This window comes from Amphiura filiformis, chromosome 18 (genome assembly GCF_039555335.1).
Source record: "Amphiura filiformis chromosome 18, Afil_fr2py, whole genome shotgun sequence".
Classification (NCBI taxonomy): Eukaryota; Metazoa; Echinodermata; class Ophiuroidea; order Amphilepidida; family Amphiuridae; genus Amphiura; species Amphiura filiformis.
Window position 1 is genome coordinate 29,202,964 of NC_092645.1, and position 12,802 is coordinate 29,215,765.

General features: G+C 36.7%; 1 protein-coding gene across 1 annotated transcript; it reads left to right on the top strand.

The window, feature by feature from the left end:
* The first annotated feature begins 796 nt into the window (after positions 1 to 796).
* LOC140139072 (uncharacterized) lies at positions 797 to 11,185 on the top strand. Its single transcript, XM_072160853.1, has 7 exons — positions 797 to 801; positions 1,015 to 1,115; positions 1,573 to 1,691; positions 3,951 to 3,996; positions 6,935 to 7,017; positions 7,746 to 7,835; positions 8,954 to 11,185. Exons 1-7 carry the CDS (start codon positions 797 to 799, stop codon positions 9,155 to 9,157), a joined length of 648 nt encoding a protein of 215 aa, XP_072016954.1. The 3' UTR covers positions 9,158 to 11,185.
* Positions 11,186 to 12,802: the final 1,617 nt, after the last annotated feature.

Below are 12,802 nucleotides of genomic sequence, written 5' to 3' on the forward strand. Positions count from 1 at the left end.
TGGGCGAATCCAAACGGATTCTCGCACTTGGTTGCAAATTTCTGACCCTGCAAGGGAATTATGGGTCTTGCCGGCCAGAGTTAAAATGACAAATTGTCCATAATTACTGTCAAGTAATTGGCATTCTGATTCAATTTTTCTCTTAATTTTAGCCGGCACTAAAATTTGGCTAGCTACAACCCTGTATGTGTGACAAATGCATCGGCAATTTTATGCTTGGTGTGTGTCAGGTGATGCTGTTTTTAAGCTGAAAATTGCACTTGTGAATCAAAAATAGCACATGATCATTATTGATCATGCTGTCTTAAGGGAAGGGGTATGAACGTTTGGACAGTATTTATTGTGGGACATTAGAGCATATCAGACATATCGAATTGCATTCTGAATACGAAGAATGGCCTGCTGATATCAAATAATTTCGATTTTTTGAAATTCGCAATGTAATACACATTTATGGCAAATCATTAAAAATAGATATTTTTGATATTTAACAGTACTCGAAGTAAACGTTATAAATCTGATGATTTCTACCTAAAGTGTATGTAGGTGGGATGAAAAGCTGACGATCAATTGAAAATTTTGACCTTCCTTATTGAAGATATGGATTTCAGAATGCAATTCGATAGGTCTGATGTGCTCTCATGTCCCACAAAAAATGCTGTCGAAACGCTCATTCCAGTTCCCTTAACACTAAAGCTGAATTTATACTACATCGATGAGCAAGATTGATTTTCAGCCAATGTTGCTAAAAGTTGGCTACCTTATTGGTCAAATACTGATCGCTTGTTGCTCAGCAATGGAGTATAAATTCAGCTTTATGGATGATATATATATCCCTTTACCCTGTGGGATATTCTGTTTTTCAAAAAGGTGAATTATGGTTTTTTCTCTCCAAAAAGGGTGCCATTAAACTGGAATTTCTCCTTTAATCTCACAAATAAGATTGAGAACTTGAAATTTTACAAGGTAAATTAGAAACTACATCACTATTATTCTCTTTGTTGTTTTAAATAGACTTGGGAAAAGGAAGGTCCTTGGCGATGGAATTGAAGGTAGACCAAGAAAGCAATCAAGATCTAATGAGGAGCTTGTAGATATGGAAACTACTAAATCTGGTAAGTGCATACAGATTGGTACCCCCACATCTGTAAAGTCCGATTCAGACTCCGCATCACGGCCCTGAAGCAGGGATGAAATTTGAGCTAGGTTTTTACAAGCTCGGTGGTGAAAATTGCATCGCTCGGCATGGAATTTTCAGCAGCGATGCTAGTCGAATTTTGTTCCATTTTTTCGCTCTCTTGTGATATTGCACTGCTCGCTTGTGATTGGCTGCTGGAAAATCAAGGTCATATTTTTGTATCAAGAAGAAATGGGAAGAAGTATCACAAAGTTGTATTTTATCAGATTTAAGTGAAAGAATAACATCTTAGTGTTGATAAATATCAAGAAATCTCAAATTTGGGTGTGGACGAATGTGTCTCCCCTTTAAATTCCGCCCATAAACTAGCTCAGAAGATACAGGCCATCCAGCCCTTGACCATTATTGTTGAAATCAATTTTGTCATGTTGCAGAGAGGAAAGCCAAAGCAAGCAGCAGCACCAGAATAAGTGGAAGCACAAGATCAGATGGACAGAAAACATTTGCTATCTTCAAGGATTCATCTGCTAGCAGTGATGACAGTGACCAAGAGGTACAAAGTCTGAGATGTTCTTGTTAGGGTAGTGGCCACTTTGACAAGAGTTTAAAATAACTGTTGCCACTCACCCCATTGAGATTAGGTTATTTGGATTTAAATATTTCTCTCCTGACAACATAAATGATAGCTAGTGAAAACAATTCACTGACCATCCAGGATTCAAACCTGGGACATAGTTGGTTTCTTGGTCCAATGCTCTATATAACAACTGAGCTAATGAGTCAAATCTAGATTAAGTTTGTTTCTGATCCTATTAAGTTTTGGGGATCTGATTATTCTTACAGTTTGTTCGGCTCATAATTGGCGAAAATTATTCGGTTTTATGTTACTTAGCGTGCCAATATCAATACACAATGCTATGACTCGCATTTTTTTCGCTAATTATAAACCAAACTTACTTTAGGGTAGGATTAAAGTTAAGATTTGTCATTGGCATTAGGATCAGGTAATATGTCTGCTTAAGGGGGTTCAAACGATGTTTCTGGAAAACAGAAACTGAATTTAGAACCATTTGAATAGATTGAATAAGTTAAGCTAAATACACTGAGCAAAATAGTTTTTGTTTGAAGGAATGGACATACGGTTGTCAAGATATGCATGTTTTTAGTTTCTTTGTATTCTATTGTTTTTGCCAATATATTGATGAAGTTAATGAGGAAAATTGGCAAAATGTGCTCATGAATATTCATGTTTGCCAATATTATACCAATATCTTATGAATAAACATTCATACTACTATTATTTTATATGATTTTGACATGAAACTTTGCCAATGTGTTTCTATGGCCTAAAACATTACCATGTGATTTTCCCGCCCATCTAATTTGCATATTTGCATAATTAATTAGCATTATACTTAAGGCTAATTAATTATGCAAAAATGCAAATTAGATTTGCGGGAAAATCACATGTTAAAGGTTTAGGTCATAGAGACACATTGGTAAAGTTTCAGGTCAAAATTTTTATAGGTAAAAGTAGTATGAAGGTTTATTCATAAAATATTGGGAAAATATTGGCAAAAATTAATATTAATGAGCACATTTTGCCCATTTTCTTCATTAACTTCATCAATATATTGGCAAAAAACAATAGAATACGAAAAGAATCTTTCAACAGCAATATCTCAAAAACCGCTTTGTCCGATTTGGCTCAAATTTTAGAATTAAGATTATTTTGCATATCTCTCTGCAACAAGTCTATTTTAATCTCAATCAGAGCAACTTGATTTTGCCTTTCGTACCACCTTAATTGGAACTATTGTGACTTTACTCCACCTTAATTGCAAAGTAATTTTAATTAAATATAATTTAAGCCAAATTATCATAAAATGAATGTTTTAACCCTGGTGAAGATAGCGGGTTTCAACTAAATTAAAATTGATTTTCAGTTTTTACTAAGAATTGTAACCTTAAAAACTGGGAAAATATAGCTCTAGGTAAAAGCACTTTCCTTTGCACTTAAGCAGAAAAAGGTGTACCTCAAGCATGATCTGACCAGGGGTGAAATTAAGTGGGAGACGGGAGCCGTTTGGCCCCCAGAAACTCTGAAATGGCCCCTGGTTCCATCTCAATTTTAGTTGACCAGGGGACACTTTTCTCACAAAACTGGCCCCTGGATAGTGAACCAAAAATATCAAATTACAAGCAAATAGTGCTTATATCCAGCCCATCTTTATTTTTCATGGCCCCTTGGTAATTGGAAATGGCCCCTGGTTCTTCCAAATCTTGGGAATCAGGGGCCACTTTTTTGCCAAAGAGGCCCCTGGTTCAAGCTCTCTTATTTTCACCCTTGGATCTGACCTTACCATTGCATTATCAATCACCTCAAAGTTGTTAAATAATAGGTGTATGCAATACTGCTGTCATTGGGTGGTCCAATTTATTCTGTAGTAGTACCAGATACAATCAAACAATGGGTCTAGTGGCCTGATATTTTTGCAACATGCTATTTCTTTTAGGGAAGACCAGCCATTTTTCATTATTTTTCATTTTGCAATTTGGATTTTTCAAAACTTTCATTGGAGAGGGCATGCCCCTTTGACTGCAGACATATGAAGCACAGCAACATGTTTTTTGTAATTGTTATTATTTCCTGTTTTTGATTCTTTGTTTGAAAATTAACCTTTCCCTGGCCAGGAAATGTCTGACTGGGTCAGCAGGTTGGACATCCAAATGAGACTGACCACAAATCACTATGTGGTCAATACCAAATAATTGGTTTGAATTAAATTTTAATTCTGCATTTTTTTTTCAGAAAACCAAAACAGCAGAAGAAGAGGCATATGAATTGATGGTTCAAGGTATGTAGTTTTAAATAAAAGTAGTGGCCTAATTCTTTTCAAAAATGGTGTTTTCTACCTTGCAGTTTTATCGCCAATTTGATTCTAAAATGTGAATGAAATTACTGCATCGATAGAAGCAGAAACCTACATCACAATGGTCCGTAGAACAGCAGTTCCCAAGTGGGTTGCAGGTCATTTGAAAAAGGGTCCTTAGCAAAACACTTGTGAAAGAAAATCAAGAAGCTAATGTTATTAACATAATCATCAACAAAAAATTTAACAACCCCAACTGTAAATTGCATATTCTAAAGCTCCATTGTGTATCTGAATTTCAAAATTTTACCGCACTAGACGCTATTTAGCAGTAGGCACCTTTTGAATACGAAAACTAATTTTAAGTAAGCTGCATCTTATTTTATAAGTCAACATTGCAAATTGTGTGTGATTCCGTTTGCATTTGTAGAGTCTGTACTTGTAAGTTTAGTAAGTTGGACGACTCATCAAACTTTGGTCTCGCCCATCTCCCACCCCTGGATATCAGGTATATTATAATATATAACACGGTTGACTGTTTAAGCCCTTGCCACTATAATAGTTTGTGGTTCGGGATAAATAAGTTAGGCAAAAATTGGGTCACTTGTAAAAAAGTTTGGAAACTGCTGCCATAGAACAAAACATACTGTTGAAGTAGCACACCACTAGGGGAGAGACTATTTTCTTGTTTTTTGTTGATGCCATAAAAGGAACATTTCATGCCCCCCCCAAACAAAAAATTACTTTGGTTATGATAAAATAAGAGCTTTCCTCAGATAATCAAAAAATTGTTGTCATTAATCTTAACTTTGCACAAAAGTAAATAATAATAACTTGAATGAATTCTGCACTGTGAGAAATAATGTATCAATTGGAAAACCAGTGTAAAATTAAAATCCCTGTGTTAACTAATCTCAATAAAACTAGTATGTGCAAAAGTGAATGATGGTGATGCTGTGTACAGGTAGTGCACTATGGGTCAAGGGTCATTTCTCCATATTTTTTCCAGGGTACTTGTGGAAGTACAGGATTTTTATTAGCACACAGGAAGGGGCTATTGGACAAGGTTGTGACTGCTGTTTTTGCACTTAATTTGCAAAGAAAATATTTATAGATTTCTTAAGTGAATCGTCACAACCAATTTACTTGGCAGACTTGGGAATGGGTACCTTACAGCTTTGAGGTCAGTTTGGGGGCACTTTGAATTCACATATTCCTCTGAATTCAGAGACCCGGTCAGTGGGTCTGTGAAATTACATAGCTGGTTCTGTGATTTCGCATACTTGTTTCAATTTTGGCAGCAAATGAAACACTTGGGCAGTCTTTTTGGTACATTAGATAGTTAATGAGCTTTTTTGCTTCAAATTCATCTGTGCAAATTAAAATTCTATCTCTGCAAAAGCAGAGCAAAATGATGCAATAAAGCAGAAATATCTGAAAAACTTGCATAACTTTGTTTTAACTAAGTTATGCAAGTTTTTCGGATATTTCTGCTTAAAATATTATGTTGTTGTAGCACATAGGAAATGTTTAAACCACAACAATATAAACAACAGTATGTAAGCACCTTGAAACAAAACTAGCTAAAATACATTAAGAAGTTAACAAGAGTATTTAATTCAGACGGTCTGTGAATTCAGAGGAGTCTTGGAATTCACAGCGCCCCCAAACTGAGGTCACCATCTTATAAAACCAAGCTCTGCAACAATGTTGAGACCCTGAGACCCCATCAAAGTTAACAAGTAATGCCTTCAAAATGACATGATGAAAGTAGCACATTGTATATTATTTTGTTTCACATGGTTAACTTGGAGCTATGTTAACTACAAATCTGATAATAATTATTTACAAATTGTCCTGACCAAGAGTTACTTTGTCCTTTAAAACTATCTTGTTGTATATAAAAACAGGGAAAATCTGTTTCAACTGCGGGGAACCAAAGGATGGATCCAAAAGGATACAACAATGTCACACTAGCAATGGATGAAATTAAAAACAGGGAAAACATACATCCAATGGGGGAGTAACACAAATCATATAAACAAAGTTAAAAACCTGATGTTTCAAAAAGACAAAACTTTTCTTTTTCAAGAGATAAAATAAGAGACCTGCTCTCAATATAGTGGAGACCAGGATTGTTATGTTTTGTGTTACTCCCCCATTGGATGTTGTGTCATATTTTCCCTGTTATCTTGTTGTAACAAAAATGTAAGTGTACATGTATGAAAACAAGGTGCATTAGACTATTTCGTGTGAAATCATTCCACCCCAAAAGAACACACCACAACTAGAACAACAACATCTTCTTCGTGCTCATTTGCAAGTTGCGATCTGGATGTCATCATGTCAGCTGTTGGAAGGCAGGATTTTAATATCTTGTGCTTTTGTCACGATCACCAGAATGTCAGTTTTCCAATTAATCAGTCATAATGGGCTATTCCAGTTAAAATGCATACACCCTATGGAAGACATAACTTTAATCTACCACACAGGGGGTGTGAATTTCAAATGGGTGTACCCGTATGGGTGACACAATTTGAAATCTACTCCCCTGTATGGTAGATTAAGGTCATGACCTCCATTGGGGGTATATGGATTTCAACTGGAATAGCCCATTTTGGGTTCAACATTCTTGAGCAGTTGCCATTTGGTCTTCAGATCAGGTTAGGGATGGCTTCAAAACTCAATCACTGGTTGCCTGCCATGCCCTGGCAGAACCAGCAATTTAGGTTAAATGCTGGGGCTGAGTAGTGAAGCAATCCCTTGAAATAGTTTGAAGCATTTTCTGCTGTAAAGTTTCTTCTCATAAATGGCTGTATAGAAAGATCCCGCTTTGTTTAAAAAGCATTCATATTATACTTTGATCTTTGTTTAGTTTTCCTCAGTGTCTTTAACAATTGTTAAACTTTAATTGTATACACAGAGCCAGTTCCTGATAGTTACTGGAAACAACTGGCAGAGCAGAGAAGAGAAGCTTTAGAAGACACACTGAGAGAAAATGAACAGGTAAGCCTTAGATAGCAAGGTAGAATTTGAACCTAATGACATAGTGACAGAACAGAGTTAAGTCTGTAGTCGGGATTATTTGTGACCACCCACCACAAACCCAGTGTAAAGTCACTAGTGCTTATTCAGGGATATGGACCAATAAGCATTGCAGAAATCAATAGAAAACAAAGGAATTTAGCAGTTTAAAAGTGTTTAATAGTCCAAGATACTCAACATTTTTTTCTTTGCACTGGGATCGTCATAGATGGTCACATTTGGTGTCACATTGCGAACTACTAAAAAGCGAAACTGTGCAACCCTAGATGACAGTCATGATGGGTAATTATTGTCACGTACGTTAGAAGCTGTAACTCTTTCATACTGAGCAAAGTGCAGGGGATATTTTAAAACCAATATGTGCCACAATCAAGGGAAATGAGTCCGATATCACTAATATTGATTTTGAGATATTACTTATTAGCAAAGAAAGTGTTCAATTTCTTTTGTTTTATATTGTTTTGAGGGATTGATATCTTAACGTAACTTCACAAAGAAAAGTCGTATCAATATGGGGTTTTCAGTTTGTGAATGTCCTTTTTAGAAACATATAAACTCGATTTTCGACTATGGTCGACATTCATTGCCCTTGATCATGTCACATATGAACCCTTTGAAAACAAAGTAAGGTGAAATGAATCACTTCTGCAAATGGCTAATGATTTTGTAATATTGTTTCTTGATTTCAGTTACATGATGAGGTAGCAGAGCTGAAAGCAGATAATGAGAGGTTAAAAATCATGGCTGACCAGGCAGAGTATCTAGCAACTGTTGTGCAGGTAGGGTTTGGCATGTTTCCCTTCAAAAGATTTAATAAAGCTCCACCACATTTACATGTTGCTCACTGAGGGCATAATAGTGTACTTCTGCATTATTTTGTCATGCCCATGTGGTAAGCTTCGATTTAAAGTGTATGCCTGTTTGTGGTCCGCATGTTATGAGTTGTACTGATAGCGCAGGCTAAGCGTCGCAAGTACAAACCTCTGTAACGCTCTGGCTTGGAAGATAAAAAAAATTATCATTTGATTTTGGGCGTTTGTTGATGTACAGTATTTGTGTGTGACAATCATAGGGATGTCAGTTTTCAGGCAATTACCTGATTTCAGGCCTTTTGCTACTCCAAATGTCCTCACTTTTATTTATTTGCAGCCCGTTTTGAGGCTTTATAGCCCAAATTTACTCGCTTTTTCAGGCTTTTCCTGCCAAGTCACTTCAGGCCACTTTCATCCCTGCAATCAGATATGGCAGATTTGTCATAGGTTTACAGACTGGGCATGAACACTCTAAAAATCTCTTTGGTCCTGTCTCATCAAAACAATGGCTTATTACTGACCTGCCAACTGTTCCTCATTTTGAGGGACTGTCCCTCATTTGGGGTTTACCAAAGTGAAAATGAGGGACAGACCTGTTTTCTGAAAATTTCAGTGATGGCAAATTTAAATGTAAGAACAGCAGAAAATGACGAAAATGTCTCTTTAAAATTTGCTGTAGCATTCTCTTTAGTCTATTGTGATAAATTCGGACCTGCAAAACCTCAGAATTCTGAAAGTATTGCACACCTTGTCTGTCAATTTGTCGGTACCTGGTTTGTATACATGTACAAGGTTTTGGTCTCAATGTCCCTCATCCTGACTTCGGTATGTTGGCAGGTCTGTTATTGTCTGTGTATTGTTACCAGAGATCGCCAACTATTATAGTAGAATACTGTCTTTGTGTTCCTAGAAAAGTAGTGTTTTGTCAATAATGGACTAGTTTTTGAAATACCATACAAGCTTTTCATTGAGAATGGCATTTTCTGTTCCAGCAAATTTCATTCTCACACTGCAAAAATTGCAACATTTGGCCTCAACACCTGTGCTAACATTGAAAGATTTTATATCAATGGTTTGTTACTTAGGAGCTAATGGGTGATGAAGAAGACAATGAGAAAACCCAGGAGGACACAAGACAGAATGGAGAAACATCACAGCAAACTGACAAATCAGAAGTAGTTCAACTCACAGACATTGATGAGAAGACTGCACAATCTATATCTGAGGAGATTAAAACCAGAGACAATGAAAGCACAGGTAGTGATATGTCAGATGACAGCGATTTATGACCTCCTGTAACTTGTTCACTCACAAATTAAAGCAAAAAGTAAGATTAAACCATTGATAAGGTGACAACCCAGTCAGTATTTGAGGATAGCGACATGTCTGGTGTTCAGATTGAAAGCAAAGACCATGAAAGCACAGGTAGTGATGGGTCAGAGGAGAGCTATTTATGACCTCCCCTCCCGTTGTTCACTTGCGCATAGAAAAGTAAGATATGACAAGAAGGCAACACGGTCAATATCTGAGGAGAGTGGCAAGTCTGGTAATTATAGTGTGAATATGCTATTTCAGTTGAAATCCTTACACCCCCTATGGAAAACATGACCTTAATCTCCCACACAGTGGTGCAGATTTCAAATGGAGTCACCCATTCAGGAAACCCCATTTGAAATTCACACTCCCTGTGTGGAAGATTCATGTCAGTTCTTCCATAGTCTGTATGCATACGCATTGTTGTGGTTTCATATTCAAATATTGGTTTTCAAAAATCATAAAAATTTTAATCCACATCCATCGATAAATTCAAAAGTCTTGATGGATATTTCTTCTAAATGACCATTTTCATATTGTATATTTGAATGTCGTCATTGGGAAGGAAAACCCCCTATTAACTTGTGGCCCTTGAACATGTTTAAATCAAAACTCCCAAGAGGTTACATTTTCTTTAAACATGTTCAGGGGCCAATGACAGGAGGTTTTTTCCTGTCCATCGACAATGTATAAAGTCTCTCACATTGGGTGATAAATATGCATTGCATGCTGGGAAGACATTGGCTCAACCTCTGGGTTCAATCAGTCATTGTCAGGTGTAACTGAGGTTGGCATGATGGCATCAATATCACCATCAGGTCAAATAACCTTCATTAAACATGATTGTATCTACAGGATCAGCAGTTAATGTTACAAATCAAATTGACCAGAGAAAATCTGAGTTGACCATTTGATGCTGTTCAGAGTGATATATTGACCCAGGATGCTGCTGTGCAATTAAGTTTAGTGACCGTTAGTGACCGCATGTTAATGCAATTATGCCAAATGTCGGGGTTGATTTAATGATGATGCAAACAAGACATTCACTCATTGAAATCATGCAGGTTGAATGTAAGACAGTGGCAGGTGCATTATATAGAATGACAGGCAGAATTCCTTTTACAAGTTTGCCATACTTTAACCATCAAGGTGTAATTATGAGGTGAAGCTTATTGGCTGCTCATGGTGTTCTGCCAGTAATTAGTAACAGTATTAAGCCTATCACTGCTGGGAAATGTTGAAGGCAATCACATACTCCTTATTTTATTGTGCTACTCCAGTTGAAATATATACATCTTTTTTTTTCTATTGTAGACATCATGACCTAAATATCTCACACAGGGAGTGTGAATTTCAAATGGAGTTACCTGAATGGGTGACCCCATTTGAAATCTACACTCCCTGTGTGTGAGAGATTATGGTCATGTCTTCCACAGGGGGTGTATGGCTTTCAGCTGGAATAGCCCAATTCTGCTTGACACTTGCAACCTTGCATTCAACTGTTAATTTTATTTTGTGAAAACCTAACATTTTCACTCATTGCAGAAAGTCCACCATATTTGAAATTTTGTTATCCCAACTGCATGCCTGGAATGCTGGTTTACTATATTCTTTGCATTCATGGTGATGACGGTGTTTATGGAGGTTTTACTTTTAATTATATACATATTCCATTGAAATAATTTTGAGAAACTGTCAGTTAAGCTATTTTTGCTGTGGGAGAGCAGAACAGATCTGAAATATCAACACAACACTTGCTTCAGTTTAGAGTCAAAAGTAGAGCTTCTGTATGAGGTATACAACTGTATATTAATTAGATATTTTTGTGCCAAAAGACATTTGGGGGTAAGTGAGACAAAGCTCGCACAGTGAAAAGTGCCTGAAGTTGTGTGTCAATGAAATCAAGATGATGACGAAAATTGTTCAGATGTGCTAATTTTTATTTGAATTTGAGAGTGTCAATTTATTTCAAATTTTGATATATTTCTAAATTTAATTCATACTATCCCACATTTCCATTCAGATGTATCACTGGTTCTTTTTCCATGCAAATTCGTTCTCAAAGTTTGTAATGGAAAGTAAAAGAGATACAACATATTTAACATTTTCATGGGTGTCAAAATTTCCTCCATAGGAAATGCTGCCTGCTTAAGCATGCAGCCGGACTAAACGGTTAGTAGGTAGTAGCACATTAAAGTTGTGTATAAGGAAGGGGTTTTGTAAGATTATGCAATGTAATACCGGCGACATGTAACCTGATACTTGGAAACGGCTGAATAGGAAATAGCCGGTGTAATGTGAATTAATGTACACTGGTAATAAATGTTGCCATGTGTGTGTAGTAGTCTACTCGGAAAGTGCTAAATAGGACACAGCTTTTGCATGCATGGTCAGTTGTTTGGTAAGAGCTTATAGCTATTATAGCTGCTGTTTGTATTTTTCTCTCAGACTTTAGGTTTGCGAGTATTTGAAATATCTAATTCAGCATTTTGGTATGTTCTGAAAGCTTATAGATTCGAATTTAACCAAGAAAGAAGACGCCATGATGCACCATAGATTTTAAATCTATGGATGCACGTACGCATTCTCGACACTACTGTGCATGTTCCAAAGCAGGCATGGTGCCCATATGCGATGAAGGGTAATTGGGAGAAAATGCAGTGGCGTTGAACATGCACACTGGCGTGACACATTTTTGGTAAAATTTGACAAACTTTTCATTATATGCAATGGTTTGCAATTACTACACAGCAGCCTTTGCAAACATGGTATTATTGCTCACAAAGTACTTAATGAGTTGAACAGCTTGATACATGTGTTTTTGTAGTCTGCTAGGAAGGAGACTGAAAGTACATTGGCTGTTCCAGTTGAAATCCTTACACCCCCTATGGAAGACATGAACTTAATCTTCCACACAGGGAGTGTGAATTTCAAATGAAGTTAACCTGAATGGGTGACTCCATTTGAAAGTCACACCCCTGTGTGGGAGATTAAGGTCATGTCTTCCATAGGGGTGTAAGGATTTCATCTGAATACCCCATTACGGTACCTGTTCACAACACCAGGAACATCCAACCTAGTTTAGCTTGAAGCCTTCAAGCTGACTGAAAAATGCAAGATTTTTGATGTCAAACATTTTAATTAGGCCTATATATAGTAAATCTCAGTATTTTATTGCACCAAAAGTGACTTCCTCCGTCCTGTCCACGACAATCTAGGCAAATGTATCCAATTTCATTGTTTTTATTAGCACCACCAATCAACATTATGTTTTGATGAATCCAAGTGTGTGAAAGTATTGCATCCAACACATAATGATACAATTAGGATACGCCCAATATTTATTGGTCTCACTACGAGTTTTAAAATATTGGACTTGACTATGTCTCGTCCATTATTTTAAAACTCATAGCTCGACCAATAAACATGGGCTCAATCGATCCAATTTTATCTTGTGATTCAAAGTAGCAACTTTTGCATGCGAAATGTAATGCAAGAATTTTGCCTGAAAATGGAAGTCCATTCCTAATACTTCAGGTAAACCAAGTCCATTCTACTATGTGTAAATCAGAGATGCCCCTTTTCAGGTTTTAGCCTGAATTCAGGTTTCTTGTGAGTCC